The following is a 20,422-nucleotide window of genomic DNA, read 5'->3' on the forward strand; positions in this document are numbered from 1 at the left end:
ATTTTTTCTTGACCACTGCTCTTTAAGCTAAGGAGAACGCTTACCTCGAAATTCTAGCCCTCGGAGTTGAAATGTGACAAGACCATTTCCAATTTCTATCAAGTGAACAAAAGCGTTTAAGTAATCAGATGCCAAAATAAAGCAGTCCCCGGAACTGTAGTTTCCCCAGCGTCCAAGAATCAAATCTCCACAAAGGGTTTCCTGCAGAGATCTTGTTAGGTGCTCGTAAAAGATGGAGTTAAGGTTATCATCATTTCCTAAAATCACAGCAACACAAAGAACACAAAAGGGATGAAAAAAGTACCAGCCACGAATCTTTTGAGAAGAATCCTATTTTCTTACTGCCAGTTTCTTTCTGGAGACTACAATGGGAATTTTGAGAGCACTTATCTGAAAAATTACTCTATTTTACCTTGTTCCCTTTTACCACATGTATCAAGGACTACTCGTACTGCCACTGTAAGGTATTTCTTAGATCTTAAAGTAAGCTAGTAGAAGTCTGAAGGCAGTGAAGCATTTTCTACAACCAACAGATCTGATCTTTCCTACAACCAACAGATCGGAGTGGGTTTTACTTACCTTCGCCACTGGTTCACATTGTGGTGTTTTGCATATGTCCCCTCATGTGAATTCACTTCTGCGCATGCTCAGACGGTGGTTTTAGCCCCAAACACAGCTGATGAACTACTCAACTGTGCTTCGGGCAAAGAAATAAAGGTCGGTATTAACTTGGGGGTGGGCAGGAGGGCTTTCTTCAAAGCAAAAGATGAGGAGAAGCCATCCAAACAAAGAAAAAAATTCACCAAAAATTCAAAAAAAAAGAGATGGTGGTGTGCATGGGCTGATACAGACAGAAACGGATCTGTGATGCCATCTTCATATCAACAGCAGGTCGCTAACAGTTCGGGCTATCTGGTCCGAACCGGGAGTACCCCACCCCACAACAGATCTAAATGGCTGGGATCATCTACCAAGTAGTTTTTACACTTTATTCTGTTTGAAGAAATAGCTGAAGACAAGTGTCACTAATAAATATTACTAGTCCTTTCTGTGCTTGCTCAGTTCTGGAATATTGTGATTCCTACCAGAAACCCAAAGACTTAATTGAATCAAGAAGTGATGTATTTACAGTACTATACTGCTGCTGCGTGCACAATAAGGGATTGTGTATGTAGAGCAGTGCCTTACAGGAGAATATACGGGGCACTCAATCTTGCCTTCAAATGTACTTATTTGCTCCTTCTCCCTTCCACAATGTAAATTACGTGGCCTATAACAAAGCGAGTGGAGAAAACTGGAGCCTTGAATCTACCCATTAGACTTCATTATGCAGCTGTAGCTTCAAGATTTTGCCTCTAATTGCCTCATTTAAGCCTGACAACGAAGAATACTTGACCATGATTTAATTCTGTGAAAAGTTAATAAATACACAGCACAGCTCATGCAACTACACTGTGGCTTAAGATACAGGGAAACAAATGCTTCTGTTATGAGACAATGGATTAAGCTTTTTAGTTTCTTTCCTTCCAGATAAGCAGTCAAGGGCATCCCTGCATTAATAAGCTAATTAAAACCTGAGAAAAAACAGCCACGTTTTGGAATTCAAATGGGGCTGATGTAACAGTTTCATTGGGACAAATGAAAATCACAGAACAATGTCCTATGCTTCTGAGCTTCTTACACTTGAAATTAAAAGGGGGGGGGGTGAACCCCAACTGAAATGAAAAGGAAAAGGTAAAAGCAGCTATTGTTAAACTGTAACACAAAATGTAATAATGTAAAAAAAGCTAAGAGCATTTGGTAAAAGTTTTCGGTGTTGATATAATTTCTGATGAATTTTTATGAAGTTCATCTCTAAGTTTGCAATGGCTCAAAAGACAACAGTGGACTTTATAGTCTGGTATTTTTTCACCTGCTTGTATTTTTGCAATCAATGCTTGATTTATTCAGAATATGCCACCATCCAAACAAATGGGAAATAGAAACAGTCAACACACTACTTCATTTTATTATTAATTCAATGGGGCAAGAGAGCTAGAGCAAAAAAATGTTAAAGGCATATAGGTACCAGGCACAAAGGAGATGGGTCAAACTAGCTGCCAAGTAATTTTATTCTTTAGTATAAATCCTGGCCTACACCATTTTATACAGATTGTTTTCTGGTTGAACAGAAAATGGTCAACTTTGATTTCTCAAATCCAAGCCTAACTCCATTCCATGTCCTCAGACCGATCTGCCCTTTTCAATTTTGGGAATTTGCAAGGATAAGTATTCACAAGTAGTCAGAGTGTCAGCTGCACTCAAAACTAGAACTTAAATATAATTAATGAAATAAAACCAAACCAAACCAAACCAAACCGTGTTTTTACCATTCATTATGTTTAAATGGTATAAAATGGTATTCCATAGTCAATTGACAATACCCATGAGTTTGAAACTTCTTGCCTAATTAACTTGGTTCAACTATCCACAGACCTTGAGATCATGAAATACAGATGCTAAAAATGTGGCATTTTTGTCCATTGGAAGAACGGAATCAAAATGCATTAATATCAGTTATATTAGCTATATCTTAGGGTGACAGCTGCTCTGAAATTATGACACCTCGGAAATAGATTATGTATATGTTTATCCCAAAATGCTTCAAATCAGCTGATCCCCAGACTTCTATTAAACACAGACCATGTATTATCATGGAAGCCTTTTGTATATAACCTGTGGAAAATATATCGTCTATAGGTCCACATGTGTCCCTCTTCCCCTATTTGACAATGGAGTCAGCAAGATCTCAGCATTAAATAAAATTAATTTACAAACAGCAGAAAACTTGTGTAGTGTGGCAGTTTTTTGAGATTTTGGCCATTTGCTTAAAAATGTATTTTGGCATCTACATTACATCACTCTATTAGTGGTAAGTTTCTGGTTAGGGATGATGGATTTAGAATACCAACACAAATCTTCTAAATAAAATAAAAATATTTTTCTCTGCAGAACCACAATATTTCAAAATCTAAAAAAATCCCGTTTTCATTGTATTATATTGATGCCCTTCAGGATTGAGCAGCAGAGAAGTCAAACAAACAAACAAACAAACAAACAAATGTATAGTGTATGTCTGTATGTATGTTTGTTTAGAAAATGGGGTTTTAAAAATATTTTTAAATTGTAATTTAGATTTGTTGTAAATTGTTTCACTTTGTTGTGAGCCACCCCGAGTCTGCGGAGAGGGGCGGCATACAAATCTAAATAATAAATAAATAAAATAATAAATATATCAAACATTCAAGTCTTTTATAACAGTGTTTCCCAACCTTGGCAACTTGAAGATATCTGGACTTCAACTCCCAGAATTCCCCAGCCAGCGAATGCTGGTTTAGCGAAACAAGTAGTTTTTAATTAAGTCCAGATATCTTCAAGTTGCCAAGGTTGGGAAACACTGTTTTATAACATCTCCAGAAGCAAGGATGCACTAGTCCAGAGATGATTAACTTTTTTGTTGTTATGTGCTGAAAGCGTGCATGTGCGTCTGCAGCCATATTGCAATGGATGTGTGACCCCCCCGCCCCCCTATGCATGCACGTGTGACCCCTTGCACTCCCCCACCCACCATGCATACACAATGGCAGTAAAAATGAGCTGTGGGAGGGCACACTGCACCCCTGTACCCCATTTTTGAGCCTAATTAGCCTCCCTGCACTTATAACCTAAAATGCAATGCAGGTTTGCGACACCCCAGGGCGCCTCACCCACTTGTGCATGTGCTCACAACCCCCCTGGCCCACTCATGCAAGTGAGTCTCCCAAATATTCCCCCACTTCCCATGCATGCACAGCAGAGACCCGAAAATCAGCTGGATGGAAGCAGGCACGTGTTCATGTGTGCTGAAGCTGAGCTGCGGCAACGGCTCACATGCCCACAGAGAGGGCTCTACATGCCACCTGTGGCACTCGCGCCATAAGTTGGCCATCACGGCACTAGTCTCTGCCAGACGTGTGTTCATCTGGTACAATTGGAATCTTTTAGCAGTTCTGCTGCAACAGCTTTCCTGGAACATCTTCTGCTGATCTATCTCTGAATCCAGCTCAATATGTTCAACATGTCGAATAAATAATCCTCACAAGCAGACATCAAAATAAATTCTGTTTCCTACCTGCATCCTTTTCAATCTGGAGCACCAATCTTGTGTTGGAATGGTCCACTCTTTTTGTGCTGGAAAGAAGACAGTTACCTATAGATTATCGTCATCAAAAAACATCATCAAAAAAGCACAACAAAGAATGTTCTTTCTGTGCCAACTCAGCAAGCTGAAAATGCCCAAGGAGCTGCTGATACAGTTCTATTAGAGGAATCATTGAGTCTGTCATCTGCACCTCTATAACTGTCTGGTTTGGTTCTGCAACCCAACAAGACCGACACAGACTTCAGAGGACAATCAGAACTGCAGAAAAAACAATTGCTGCCAATCTGCCTTCCACTGAGGACCTGTATTACTGCAGGAGTCAAAAAGAGGGCGTTGAAAATATTTACTGACCCCTCACATCCTGGACATAAAGTGTTTCAACTCCTACCCTCAAAACGTTGCTACAGAGCACTGCACACCAAGACAACTAGACACAAGAACAGTTTTTTTCCCAACGCCATCACTCTGCTAAACAAATAATTCTCTCAATACTGTCAGACTTTTTACTAAGTCTGCACTACTATTACTGCTAGTTCTTTCTCATCATTCCTATCATCGTCTTCCTCCCACTCAAGACTGTATGACTGTAACTTGTTGCTTTAGTAAATTTCCATAATCTTTTATAATTATTTAGATTTCTTACATATTGTTGTATTCAATTGTTGTACACCGCCCTGAGTCGCCTCAAGAAGGGCGGCATAGAAATCTAATTAAATAAATAAAATAAATATATACATATTCTTCTGAGTCCCAGGAGAAGGGCAGCATTGAAATCAGATCAAATCAAAATAGATAGATAGATAGATAGATAGATAGATAGATAGATAGATAGATAGATAGATAGATAGATGATACAACTGGGATTCTGAATGTCCTGGTTCCCTGTGGGAGAGGTGTTTACCTCCCAATAAGTATTAATTAATCTTGCTACTTCCAGTCCAAATCAATTTAATGAAACTATTCAGAGACTGGAGAACAACAGTTTATAATAAAATACTTCCACTGTCTTATGAAGACAAAGTTAAAGTTTTAAACCCAAAACATAGTAGCAGAATATAGGGTTTACCATATTTGAGTTGTAAACATCCATATGCCCACTAGATGGTAACAATATGTTTAGAGCTTTTGCAGTTCTCTGCTGCCATCTAGTGGTTCAGACTTTTTTCACCCTAGATATGATAGCCGTAGCATTTCACTGCCTAATAGACATTAACGTTTGACCACTTGTTTGTCTCTTTGCATCTAAAGACAATATTAATATCACCATTTCAAAAAAAGAACTTATTAAAGATAAGAAAAACATTTGCTTATACAGAGAGTGATGGGGAATGCAATGCTGGTTTAGCGAAACAAGTAGTTTTTAATTAAGATTTTGGAATTCATATTTTCCCCCCAGCAGATAAATTGAAATGCTCAGATATAGGTTATAAACAATAGGTTGCACCTGTATGTGACAAAACTGAAATAAATCCTTTAAAACATTGCAAGGATATTTTTAAAATAGATTTATCAAGAAGAATATTATGGAACATAGAGGGGAGAAATGCCCAGAACAATTTTACAGTAAGAGAGCTAATATTCCCAAATCTGGACTTATTTTTATTCTTCTAATTTTGAGCTTTGCTCTAGTTATTTAAAAAGACAACGGCTGTTTCAAAATACAGTGTTGCTTACTAACCTAAAACATTGCAAACATTTTGGAGTCATTTAACTGCAGATTACATCTATTTTACACTTTCAAATCCCTTTGTTGATATGGCAGCAACATGTTAAATGCTATAAGGATCTGTCCAACATTAAACTCTAATACTCAGCATTCCACACTGAACGGAATATTCGCCCATGAGCTCCCAGCTGTCAGGTATGATCTCTTTTAAAAAATTAACTCCTGGGACGACTGAGCAATTTGGCTTTTCTTCACTGGCTTCTTACTTTGAATTTTGTTCATACTGCTCAGTCAGGGTGATAATTAGCTCAGTAATTGAATTTCTTCATGAGTGGAGTTATTCTATACAAACTGAGTGCAGGCCCTCTGGAGTTTGTTGAAAGAAGTCCATAGAAATGCTTAACATTTTCTGCAGGGGACCAGCATGTTCTGAAAGATTCCTTTTGATTAATGTTTTTTTAAAACCCACATTGAGTCTACGGAGAGGGGTGGCATACAAATCCAATAAATTATTATTATTATTATTAATAATTATTATTTTTCTTTAAAATGGTTAGAAAAACTAATGGAAAAGTGTTTGGCACAATATTATTTCATATTGCATTCCTATGGTGATGAGACATCCTTTATTACATCATTAACCTGAATAACATTCTAATTTCCTGATATGCTTTTATGACATCTTGTTTAAAAGTGAGAAAAGTCAGGGACACATCCAAACACTCATATTTTTGTGGTGTCCAGTTGTGATTATAAAGAAAGGGAAAGTCAGCCTCCCCATGAGCAAAGTTATTGAATTGCTTATTAGGATGACCATATATGGCTGTACTAAATCAGATGACCACTGCAACAAAATGATTAAGAACACTATTTCTCTGGCATAAACACTATTTATGCTGCCCCGAGCCTTTGGAGAGGGGCGACATACAAATCTAAAAAAATATTATTATTATTATTATTATTATTATTATTATTATTATTATTTAATATTATTATTATTATTCTCAAGCTTGACAACTTTAAGATGTGTGGACTTCAACTCCCAACATAGCTGGCTCAGGGATTTGAGAGATGAAATGTATTCATTTTAATATTGCTAAGGTTGAGAAATACACAAGTTATCTAACTGATCGCCCAACTGTATGTGATGCAGTGGGTTCTAAATGCTACTGGTGCTTGCATGCTCGTGCTCAAGATGCTTCTGTGCATGCGTAGTTGGGCAGAGCATCCTGGGCGGTTGGCTGGAGCATCCAGCTGCTGCTACCAGTTCACAGAACTGAGTCAAACCAGGAACAACCCACCACTGATGTGATGGCATATGAGAAAGATTTTGAGAGATTGGGCCAATAGATCTAACCAAGGGAACAGTCAGGTTAGAGATAATATAGCCTGCAACTGAATAGTGGATGGCTCAAAAGAAACCATCTTTTACTTGAAGTGTAAAGGACATAGGGGAACAGAATTATTTTTTCAAACTTGCAAGACTAATGTTGGCCTCACAAAGTAAATCAGATTTACAACGAGATGAGCTAATTACTTTTATTGTAAAATTACATTGAATCTTTTGTCCTGTCCACTATTCAGTTTTGGGCTATGACCTTGGCTCATCTCAACATTTTTCCCATATACCATCAAAATATGGTATTAAAATCTGGCAACCCTAAAGCTTTACAATTTATTCAATCAAAATCAATCTAAAGTTATTGATTCTTCAATTAACATTCGGAATGCCCATGTATCCTATAACCAAACCTGAGTTTTTGACATTTTTTATGACAGTCATTAAGTGAATGCAATGGTGGGTAAGTGAAAAAAACCCCAGTTCTCATTAAGCAAATAAATTTTGAGTAGGTTTTTTCCCCCTGGAAAACCTGGTAAAAAATGTCACAAATTGTGGTGACACTTCAGAAATGACTGTAAAGATGAACCAATTGCTAAGTGTCCCAAATGTGATCATGTGGCCATTGTACCTTCAAAAACAGGTCATCCTTAACTTTTGAGGGTTTGTCATAACATTGAAAGATCATTAGACAATCAGTCATATGTTGAGGGCTAACTACAAATTTACAGTGGAACCTCTACCTAAGAACGCCTCTACTTACGAACTTTTCTAGATAAGAACCGGGTGTTTTTTGCCTCTTCTCAAGAACTATTTTCTACTTACAAACCCGAAAGCCTCCGAAACTGTAACTGGAAAAGGCAGGGAGAAGCCTCCGTGGGGCCTCTCTAGGAATCTCCTTGGAGGAAACAGGGCCGGAAAAGGAGTGGAGAAGCCTCCATGGGGCCTCTCTAGGAATCTCCTTGGAGGAAACAGGGCCGGAAAAGGAGTGGAGAAGCCTCCATGGGGCCTCTCTAGGAATCTCCTTGGAGGAAACAGGGCCGGAAAAGGAGTGGAGAAGCCTCCGTGGGGCCTCTCTAGGAATCTCCTTGGAGGAAACAGGGCCGGAAAAGGAGTGGAGAAGCCTCCATGGGGCCTCTCTAGGAATCTCCTGGGAGGAAACACCCTCCCTGTGGTTTCCCCAATCGTACACATTATTTGCTTTTACATTGATTCGTATGGGAAAAATTGCTGCTTCTTACAAACTTTTCTACTTAAGAATCTGGTCACGGAACGAATTATGTTCGTAAGTAGAGGTACCACTGTACATCTATAGATATATATTGCGGCATGTACTACTTCTCTACGGCTGCCTTTTACAATAAATCACATAACAGGGAAAGAAACCGAGTGAAAATTACGGTGCGGTTTTACAAGTGAGGAAAAGAGGAGAACAATAGCAATAAAGCAGGCAGCTCAGGGCTGAACCTCTTTTAATAAACTAACTGCCAAAAGGGAACAAATGTTAATTTGTTTTTAAAGTCACGTGACTGTAGACTACAGCATTTCTGTGTTCAGAAATAAAGAACAAGTCAAATAAAAAGAAGAGATTCACAGCCAGGAAAACAAAGGCAGTTTCAGTGTGGCACTGACGTAAAGCACAATTTGACTGTGTGCCCGCAGAGAAATTGTTGCGGCTTAATGGGTACAAAAATGCCATGCTGAGAGAAATGTTACCGTAGCAGTGAGGGGATAAGAAAACTGTGACGCTTCAGATCTTACTAAATTACATAGCCCATTATTCCTTCTTTTGAATATGATGACTAAGGTCAATTAGAATGGCAGTCCCAAAACATGCATAGGACCATATGCTTTTCACTTAAGTAAAATCATTCGGTTGGCCAAATTTTATTCTATCTCCATTTCCATGGGAGCAGCATAAGAAATGTTTTATTAACTCGTGGGAGTTTCTAATATGGTAGCATAGGGTAAAATTTGCCTCACATCATGGCCACATGTGCCAGATGTCTAGTGATAAGGGCCTAAATATGTGGCTTTGCCAGTCTGCTTGGGGCTCCAGTGAGAGAACAATGCAATAAAGATGGTTGACTGAGTAATAACAGATCCCATCTCGCTCCCCAATTCTGCCCCCACCCTTCCAGTCTGTGTTTGGTTTTAATGTTTGATTTTAAGCTAAGCTACAGGTAAGGAAAGATGGGTGGCCAATACACACACACGCTTATAGTAATGAGCAGCCAAAATTTTCACTGCCACACTGTGGGTGTGGCTTATTTTGTGAGTGTGGCTTGATGGTCATGTGACTGGGTAGGAGTGGCTTGCCAGCCATGTGACCAGGTGGGAGTGGCTTGAACGATCACCATCGTTCAAGGGAACTGTTAAACCCTCGATTTACAACCTCACCAGTGTCGCTCTCTGGCATAACAATTTGCTTCGCGTTTCCCACACTCTCTTAAGAACATAAGAACACAAGAAGAGCTATGCTGAATCAGGCCAAAGCCCATCGAGTCCAGCATTCTGTGTCATACAGTGGCCCACCAATTGTACATGGGGATCTTGAGCAGAAAGAGAAGGAAAGATCCTGCCTTCCTGGATCACTCCCTGCCTCAGGCTGGGTAGCTAGGCAAACAGGTGCCGATCAGCTGTTGAGAAAAGAGTGGGGAAGAAATGGCCCCCCTGCAACTATTTTATTTATTTATTATTATTTATTATTTATTATTTGGATTTGTATGCCGCCCCTCTCTGAAGACTCAGGGCGGCTCACAACAAGTGAAAACAAATAATAAATAATAAATTAATTAAAATATTTAAAGATTTAAAAAAAACCATGTACTAACAGACACACACACAAGCATACTATGTATAAATTAAATGTGCCCAGGGGGAGATGTTTAATTCCCCCATGCCTGACGGCAAAGGTGGGTTTTGAGGAGTTTACGGAAGGCAGGAAGAGTAGGGGCAGTTCTGATCTCCGGGGGGAGTTGGTTCCAGAGAGCCGGTGCCGCCACAGAGAAGGCTCTTCCTCTGGGGCCCGCCAACCGACATTGTTTAGTTGACGGGACCTGGAGGAGGCCCACTCTGTGGGACCTAATCGGTCACTGGGATTCGTGCGGCAGAAGGCGGTCTCGGAGATATTCTGGTCCGATGCCATGAAGGGCTTTAAAGGTCATAACCAACACTTTGAATTGTGACCGGAAACTGATCGGCAGCCAATGCAGACTGCGGAGTGATGGTGAAACATGGGCATACCTGGGTAAGCCCATGACTGCTCTCGCAGCTGCATTCTGCACGATCTGAAGTTTCCGAACACTTTTCAAAGGTAGCCCCATGTAGAGAGCGTTACAGTAGTCGAACCTCGAGGTGATGAGGGCATGAGTGACTGTGAGCAATGAGTCCCGGTCCAGATAGGGCCGCAACTAGTGCACCAGGCGAACCTGGGCAAACGCCCCCCTCGCCACAGCTGAGAGATGGTTTTCTAATGTGAGCTGTGGATCGAGGAGGACGCCCAAGTTGCGGACCCTCTCTAAGGGGGTCAGTAATCCCCCCCCAGGGTAATGGACGGACAGATGGAATTGTCCTTGGGAGGCAAAACCCACAGCCACTCCGTCTTATCCGGGTTGAGCTTGAGTCTGTTGACACCCATCCAGGCCCCAACAGCGTCCAGGCACCGGCACATCACTTCCACCGCTTCGTTGACTGGTCATGGGGTGGAGATGTAAAGCTGGGTATCATCGGCATATTGATGATACCTCACCCCATGTCCTTGGATGATCTCACCCAGCGGTTTCATGTAGATGTTAAATAGCAAGGGGGAGAGGACCGACCCCTGAGGCACCCCACAAGGGAGAGACCTCGGAGCCGACCTCTGACCCCCCACTAACACCGACTGCGACCGGCCAGAGAGGTAGGAGGAGAACCACTGAAGCACAGTGCCTCCCACCCCCAACCCCTCCAACCGGTGCAGAAGGATACCATGGTCGATGGTATCGAAAGCCGCTGAGAGATCGAGGAGCACCAGGACAGAGGATAAACCCCTGTCCCGGGCCCGCCAGAGATCATCCATCAACGCGACCAAAGCGGTTTCCGTGCTGTAACCGGGCCTGAAACCCGACTGCTGGGGACCTAGATAATCGGCTTCTTCCAAGGACCGCTGGAGCTGGAGTGCTACCACCTTCTCGACAACCTTCCCCATAAAGGGAAGGTTGGAGACTGGACGATAGTTGTTAAGTACGGCTGGGTCCAGGGAAGGCTTCTTGAGGAGGGGGCGCACGAGCGCTTCTTTATAGAGTGTTGGAAAGACTCCCCTCCCCAAGGAAGCGTTGGTAATCTCCTGGGCCCGGCTCCGTGTCACCTCCCTGCCGGCCGAAACCAACCAGGAGGGACACGGATCCAGTAGACAGGTGGCGGAACTCACAGCTCCAATGGCCTTGTCCACTTCATCAGGTGTCACCAGATCAAACTCTTCCCAGACAGGTGGACAAGTACGTGCCCCAGTCACCTCGACTGACTCGTTGTCAGTCAACTCTGTTTGACAATTGGAGTCGAGGTCAGCCCGGATCTGAGCGACTTTATCAACTCCTGCTGCTGCTGGTCTCCCTGCTGCTTTCCGAGGAGGAGGAGGATGGGAGGGTGGGATGATCAGCTGGAGCTGGGCACACAGTTTCATTTATGTTGTGAGCCGCCCCGAGTCCTAAATTAATTTCCACTGATGGAACTGTGTTCCACCCCGTCCTGCCTGCTGCCCACCCCTGCATGTATACAAACATACATACATACAGTGTTGCTACACTCAAAACTTCTGGTGGCAAGGAGATTAAATGTTCTAAGTGTCAGGAAATTTCTCCTTGATTAGTTTTCATCCATTGCTTCTTGTTTTTTTCCGGGCAAAATTGATGTATCTCTTCCTTGGCTACAGTTCTCTAGCTAAGGAAGAGGCCACAGGCTACAGATTTACAGATCTATAAATCCATACGTGATGGTGCATTTTAACTAGACTCCTGGTGATACGCAGCGTCAAGTGAAATGCTGCTTTTATCGTTGGCTCAACTGCAGGAATACTGCTATCAATACCTTTTTTTTTTACACAACAGTCCAGCCATAGTCATTTAGCATTATATATTATTTGAAAAACATGGGCAAATAAATCAGGGAGAGATGAAGTGACAAACAATTGCATTAATAATGTAAGAAGCCTGACATCAAAGCAGTTGCAAAAATAGATTTAGAAGCAATAGAAGACTAAAACTATATTCCGGGGGGGGGGTTGGGGTTGGTAGATGAAAGCAGAAACTGAAAACAGACTGAGAAAAAATAACAATGCCTAAGAAGCAATAAACCAGGACTTCAGTTATATTATCAATAGATTGTCCTAATGACAAATAGCAGGGATAGCCATTTGGCTAAATTGAAGGACAGCCTGTGATTACTTTAATTGTTTTATATTTTTGGTCTTTGACTGCAGGTCAATAAAATATATTGATATAAATATAAAGCCCTCAAACAGTTAGAAAATGCAATTTTAAAGATGTGGGGGGGAGGACCAGCGCAGCTATAATTTATTGGGAAGTAAAGTGTGTCTAGCAAGTTCAATAACAATTCTAGATACTTGGATCTAAGGAATTGATTCAATAACTGGCAGCCCTGCAAGATAAACCAGACTAAGAAACCAATTCCATACATAAGTTGGGATTATTTTCATTGCAACAGCTACAGTAACAGAATTTGGGGCGACTAAATGTGCTTCTACCCCTCCTTTGCTTTATCTTTAGGTAACCAGGGAGGATCCCAAGATGTTTTCTCAAATTGATTTCTCAGTGTAGGCTCAAACCCCTCTTATCTGTCCCTTGATTTGGTACTGGTTCCATTTATTGTTATTCAACATCATTTCCTATGCCCTCTCCAATGATAAACCCACTCATGAATCTACTTTTTAACAATTGTCAATATCAACTTTATTTGATTAGTCAATCGACCATATCAAAGCGAGGAAAAGGACCACATCAGTCGTCATAAAACTGTGACTGGTTAAAATACAATAAAATTGGCTAAAATAGAGGGAATTTGAATAAATAATAAGTTAAAATGCAGTATAATATGCTAAAATTGAGTAGTAAAACATGAGAATATAACTCGTGCAAAGGATTATATTAAACAAATCTAAGATACTGATATAAAATATTCTTAAGTGAGTTCATCTCCTTTGCATGCCACCCCAATATGTTCTATAAAACGTATTCTCATCTGAACAGCGCTGACTATAAACTTAGCGGTTCTAGAAACGACATATATTTTTCTACCCTGAAGAAAATATGATAGTTGTTTATTACAGTCCCAGTGTATGATTTTGTCAAGTAGGGGCTGTAAATACTGAGGTCTTACTGAGGAGTATAGTTTATAATTGAGTAGTACATGTGCAATGTCTTCTATTGTCTGTTCTTGGAATCTGGAGGCTTAGCTTGCTTTCTAAGACAACAATAGCCTTCTGATTCTAATAGTTTTATAGTTTTATAGAATTTGGTTAGTGAAACTGACTTGCGACAACTGATGGGACAAGGTAAGACGATATATGGCGAGCAGAATCCGAGACCAAGCTACAAGAAACAAATTGGAAAAACATATCCAGAGCCCAGAAGGGGGGGGGGGGGAAATTGAAGAATATTTCTACCAGTTCTTTGTACCTGACCAAAATTTTTCTACCAGTTCTGCATACCTGACTGTACCCATAGGAGCCCATCACTGACTAGTAGTAACCTTACATTTACACAGCCTGTCATCATTCCAATGGCAACAACGATGCTTGTGCTTTTCTACATCAAGAGTGGTTCCCTCAAATTTGTTTTTAATTTCCTTTCATGCATGAACTGCATTGTTTTAGTTACACCAAGGTCAGCACTTGAGGAATGAGTTCACCATACAAAATTTAAAAGCTGATTTTAGGCTTGAAAATTAGGTCAGATTTAAAACTAGAACAAGAAACTCTTTCCTGTCCTATCCAAATATACAAGTTCTTTCTTCAAAGTTCTTTTGATATTCACGCACATAAGGATAGCTCCGTTGCCTAAAACTATGTAAGCCAAACTTTTGTTATTGTTCATACTACATTGCTCCTCGGGGACAAACAATGCAGGAAAAATAGATTCCTGCTTCTATTTCAGTTTTTAGTATTTGGGGAAATCAGAGTGCCTGCAGCTCCTTAGGAGTAAAGAAAATACAGAGAGAAAAGGCACTGGAGATTAGATATATCATGGTCCTAACTAGATTTGAGTCTTTCCTTCCTTCGTCAGGTGACCAACAACACGTGGGTGATAATTTTTTAAATTGGAGCAGATCGCAATTCAAAATGAGTATATTATTATTCTCATAAACTATGATTAACATTGCGATTACAGATGCGTATGCTCCATTGAAATCATTACAGAAAAGAAATGTACTCCACCAGGAACGTCTTTTAAACAAATGCTTTGAAGTGAAGGCTGTCAGCCAATTAAAGAAATCTAAATTAATTGTATGAATTTGGATTGATTAATCAATTCCATCTGCAGGCAGAAAGCATTCTCTCTGGCTTTAGAGGATGGAAGCATTTGTCAAAATGAAGGAGAAGGAATGCCTCTTCTAAAATGCCAATTTGAGTTTTTGCATCAATATTTGTTAAGATTTTTTTTAAAAAAAATCATGCTTGTTTAATGGGACCAAAGCATGCTATGAATTTATACAGTAAATTATTGAAGTAAACATTGTAGCCAGTTAAAAATGAGTAATATGTGTGCAACACCACAACTAGTGTTTCAAATGGCCCAACAGACCTGGCTCTTTGCCCAGGTCTTTGGCAAGCATGATTCTAGCCCCTGTTGCGTCTTTCTTTTCTTTGTTCCCATATGGTTTTGTTATCTCTGCCACCTTTGTTCCTTTTTTTTTGTTTCACATTGTTTTCTTGTTTTTAATATTTTTAAAAAATTTGTAACAACTGTCCAGTGTAACTAGGAGCTGGGTGGCATATAAATTTAATAAATAATAATAATTCATTTATTTCATTAATCTTGCACTATTTTATTTATGAAATGTATTCGCTGTACCTCTTCTATAAAAGACACACTGGGCAGCTTTTTAATATATTGTTAGCTATAAGGTTTTTTTTAATCATCTCATGAATCATAAACAGTGAACCTAAGGGGGAAAAAATTGACATTATTTCTATGATTTTACTGAAACTACACTATGGTTTCTGGCAGTAGACTAACAGTTACAAGGAATGTTTGGCAAATGGAACATAACTTTGTGGTTATGAATTCCAGCTACAATATATTAGAAATGCTACTGAAGCATTTAGATACACTACGTAGCATATGAATAATGAATGTTGTCGCATATGAAATGTGCTTAAAATGAATGTGGCTTCTCAAATTATGCTCCCAGGGCATCTTCTCAGCCTTCTTCCAACTTCAGTGTTTTACAACCCTGAAATTCTGTTGTAAAAAATTATGTTATAAAATCTGTTATATAGAGAATATATAAAATATAGAAGGTTATGGAATTCTGAAACTGAGAATGCATGAATGTAAAAAGCTTTAAGCCATACAGGATGGCAACACTATGAATAAAGACGGAAGATGGATAATACATTTTCATTCCGGCTGTAAACCAAAGCACAGTATGGGAATGCTTTTGAAGATGGCAAAGTTGACACAGTGGATATAGCCAGAAGTACTATTTTACCGATTGTGGCTGTAATCTGAGATAGCTACTCTTTCCTCTACTACTTATGATCCATTCAGGCTAGACTATTGTAATGTACCTTACATAGTGCTGTTTTCAACGATGATTTTGAATCTTCCCTCTGTTCTCAATTCTGTTGTGTGATTTTTGAAGGATTAGACTCTCAACTCATACGAGAATCATTTATTCCTTCAACGCCTTTCTTCATTCAACTTATTCAACTCAACAACAAAGAAATCTCTTCCTTGTCGGAGAGACACAGAGGAGAGGTCTTACAGAATGGGTGGGCTGGAGAGAAAAACTGGAGAGTGTAATTAGATGTGTAGAGCAGTTGTTGGTTCCTGGGTAGGAAATGTAACAGTATGTAGGAATGACCTTGGGAGATAGGAGGAAGAGCTGCATCCTAGATGATGATCTGATAAACAAGGGAGGGGGGGTACTTATAGAGTTGCAATATTCTATTAATGTAACCTTACAATAAGGACAGGTGTAGACGTTCTGATTGTGCTTCTTGTCTGGAGTACCTTGCTATCAATCTTGTAAGTCTAAAAGTACACTTCCCTTCCTCTCATATCTCCCAAGATCATTCCCACATACCATTCCAGAAGGAAGAAGAAAGATCCATGGGCCCAAGCCTAAGAATGAGGAGAGAGGAAAACCCAGTTGGCAAACTCAACACCCCAGAAGAGAAGGAAGGGATCTGTCATCAGTGGAAAAATTCTGATCTTTGGAGAATGACCCTGGGAAATGTTCTCCCCCCCCCCAATGGAGAAGCAATAAGTGTTTGGCTAAGCCGTTCTAGAAGTAGATCAAGCCACATTGAGCATATTCCAATACATTACAGTGCATTCCTTTCTTTTTACTCTCTCTTTCTATAGTCAAACCCAGAAATGGAGGGGGGGGGAGATAGAGGAAAAGCAGGGAGGAATCAGGATTCATATCTTGGAGGGAGTCTTAGGAGGAAGCCTAACACTAGTATTGTATACCTGTTGCACCTGTTGTAAATACCTGTGGTAAATAATGTCACTCTGTAGAGAAAAAAAATATAGAAACCGCCATAGTCTTGTTTTTCTGTCACCCTTGCAAAACAATAAACCTTAAATTAAAAAAGGAACCCTGTTACATTGTAACAACCATGTCTGTTGAAGCATGAACATTAACTAGCTAATAACATATGATAATCCCTCCTGATTTCAAATGCCCGCAAGTTTTATTTCTATCTGTAACTGTTGAATCAATAACAGTTGGCATTCAGGATAGTCATAGCTCACAAACTGCTCCCTTCCCATTGAGTTTTGCTGCCTTTTGCAACAGAGCAATGTGAAGTGACAACTCTATTCTGAGTGTTTAAATATACATTTTTTTTAAAAAAATGGCTAACATTCCATCAAAAACCATTAGTGAAATGCATCATGAACAATCACAAAAGGAATAAAGTAACCCCCACAGTCTAGAGAAAGCTCCAGGATATTGCGAACTACAGTACATTCTGTTTAAACTCTACATTTTCAATAAAAAAGAGAATACATTTATAATACTTTTTATCTTACTTGTAATTTCTTTCCCAGAACTTGACTGGTCTGGCATAGGAAGTGAGAAAAATTACACTCCCTAGAAATGGACTCAGGGGAGTAGAAAAAATTGCAGTGGCCAAAGTCTGACAGAAAAGCATTGCAGAGTCTGAAAAACTTCAAGTTAAGGTAGCATAAATAGTAAATTCATTTGCTTTTACAATGTTCTTTAGGTGTCTCTTGATTTACTTAGTTTCCTTCCCAACAGACAGATGCAGCAGAGTACAGTGGTACCTCGTCTTACGAACGCCTGTTCTAAGAAACTTTTCAAGATACGAACCCGGTGTTTAAGATTTTTTTGCCTCTTCTTCCAAACTATTTTCACCTTACGAACCCAGCCCGCTGCTGCTGGGATGAAGGGATTTCTCCCCCCCCCTTTTTGAAGAAAGAAAAGGGAGGGGCGGCTTGGAGGGGGAAAGAGTTTGCATTAACAAAAGTAGGAGAACAGTGTGCTTGCAGAGACACTGAAAGGGTGTCTTTTGAAGAAAGAAAAGGGAGGGGCGGCTTGGAGGGGGAAAGACTTTGCAGAGAACAATGTGCTTGCAGAGGCACTGAAAGGGTGTCTTTTGAAGAAAGAAAAGGGAGGGGCGCCCCCTTGCCTTTCTTCCTTCCCACTCACCCTTTAGCCTAGCCTTGCTTCTTCCACCTGCCCCCTTTAGCTGCTCCTCCCTGCCCTCTGTTTGCCTCCCTTCTAAAGTTTGGGATTTTCCTGAAGGATTTGCATGCATTATTTACTTTTACATTGATTCCTATGGGAAACATTGTTTACAAACTTTTCACCTTACGAACCTTGTCCTGGAACCAATTAAGTTCGTAAGACAAGGTATCACTGTAATGTGTAAGAGCTAAAGAACTGTAATTATTTAGAATTTGATGTAATGAAAATATTAAAGTTACAACACAATGAATTTATAATGATGTCCCTAATTTGGGACAGAAAGTCATAATTAAGTGCAAGGGTGGGGGACACAGGAAACAAATGGAAAAGATTAGTGGAAAGTAGCAAAACTCTAGAAGTCCATATCAAATAGTGGAATGACCAACTAAGATAAATATTACATTAGTTTCTCTGCCTCTAGGAAGTTGAACATTTATCCTTGAAGTTAACACTGCTATCTTATCCCAGTCTTTTCTTAAAACTAGTGCTTTTAAATACAAATGCATACAAAGATTCAACCCAAACAAATGTTCCTCTGAAATGAAAGGAAAAAGGCTTGCAGATTCCTGATAAAGAAAAAAGAAATACAATGTAATCTGCCAGAGTACTGTAACCTTTAAAATGAATTTTCCCTGTCATTTAGGAAGTATTTCATCTAGTATGAAAACATGGGACCTTATAGGAGAAAACATTTTTGTCAACTTGGCAGAAAATTGTTTTTTACAATTTGTGAATATATCAGGGACATATTGTCCTTTTTTAAAATTACATAAAACTACACCAAATAACAAAGCACATTTCTCATTTGCTAGCTCACCTTACTTTTATCTATTCAATAACACAAATTTCATTTTCCTAAGTATTGTACATAGCTAAGCCTCTTGCAAAGATGTACATTAAAAAAGGAACAAAACAAAACAACGGTGGTCTGTATAAATTACTCACAGGCCTCAGGCTGAATACAGAACAATACAGCAAACAGCTTTCTTAAAAGGATATGAGGTATTGCAAAGAGCTGAGCAAACACATGGAAAGATGAGCCCCAGGCAATTTGCCAAGGAGCAATATAAGTCATTATGAACTGTAATTTCAGTAGTAGATCCCACAGCTGAAAATGAAAGAGAAAAAAAAAAATGATGATAGCATCCATAAAGTCTATTTTTTTAAAACAAAACAAAACACTAAGCACTTGGGTTTCTGTATTTACTACAAGTGTACAAAGATTCTTCCTACACAGTTCTAGTTGGAAGTTAAGATTAAATGCAATCATCAAAATGGAATTCTTTTTATAATCCGAGGACAAGACCCAGAATAATCTCATGAAATGTGTCTGTTATAAAAAAAAACCCACAGAATGCTTCACATTATCTCATTTGAAAAACAGGTTTTTCTGTTTTAAAAAGTTTGGTAACCCATAAATCCCAAAGTGGGTGAAAAATGGGAGCATAATCCATGATTTTAAAAAAGGGGGGGGCAATGTATCAGGACGTTGAGCTCCGTTATATTATCACATTCCGTGCTTTGTTATCCTAAAATGAAAATCATTGTTAGGAAAAGAAATAAGGCCAGTCTGCACCACTCCTGTTTTATAATAAACTTTCCCTATTGATTGAAGTGCTGGTGGTCCTCAACTTACAAATATTCATTTAGTGACCACTTAAAGTTACATAGGACGTTACATTGGAAAATGTAACTTACAACCAGTGCTTGTACTTAGAACCAATGCACCATCCTCACAATCACATGATCACAATTTGAGTACTCGGCAATTGACATGTATTTACAACAGTTGTGCTGTCCTGGTGTTGTACCAAAGTCATTTGTGACTTTCCCAGCCAGCTTCAGCAAGCAACATCAATGGAGGAAGCCAGATTTACTCAGCAATTGCACAAGTCACTTAACTGCAGTGATTTGGTTAATAATTGTGATAAAGAAGGTTGCAACTGGGTGCAACTCAATTAACCACCACCCTGCCTGGCAACACAAATTCTGACCTCAATTTTGGTTGCAAGTCAAGGACTACCGGTAGCATAAAAACACTTGTACACACATATACATATAACTACATGTACACAAAGAGAACTATGGTAAGAGTGGTCTGTGATAGTTAAGGCCATATCTCTATTAAATCAATGTATTAAATGCAGAACAGCATTTCTACAAAGGAGAAATAACATCTCTTCTCTTTCCTTCCATAATTTTTTTTTGTTTTTACAATTCATTTTCACCAAAGGCAGGAAGAGAAAAGGAATTATAACCTTAGCCAGGCCTTTTCAACAAAATTTGCAGCTAGACAAAT

General features: G+C 39.5%; 1 protein-coding gene across 1 annotated transcript in view; it reads right to left on the reverse strand.

Annotated features, from left to right (window-relative positions):
* The window catches only part of PCNX2 (pecanex 2), a 127,107-nt gene that overhangs the window by 29,895 nt on the left and 76,790 nt on the right, over positions 1 to 20,422 (reverse strand). Inside the window, 4 exon segments of the mRNA XM_070733968.1 lie at positions 45 to 257; positions 4,151 to 4,209; positions 17,445 to 17,572; positions 19,121 to 19,231. Of these exon segments, the coding sequence (XP_070590069.1) occupies positions 45 to 257; positions 4,151 to 4,209; positions 17,445 to 17,572; positions 19,121 to 19,231 (511 nt within the window).

The sequence above is a fragment of the Erythrolamprus reginae genome, chromosome 1 (assembly GCF_031021105.1).
Source record: "Erythrolamprus reginae isolate rEryReg1 chromosome 1, rEryReg1.hap1, whole genome shotgun sequence".
Lineage (NCBI taxonomy): Eukaryota > Metazoa > Chordata > Lepidosauria > Squamata > Dipsadidae > Erythrolamprus > Erythrolamprus reginae.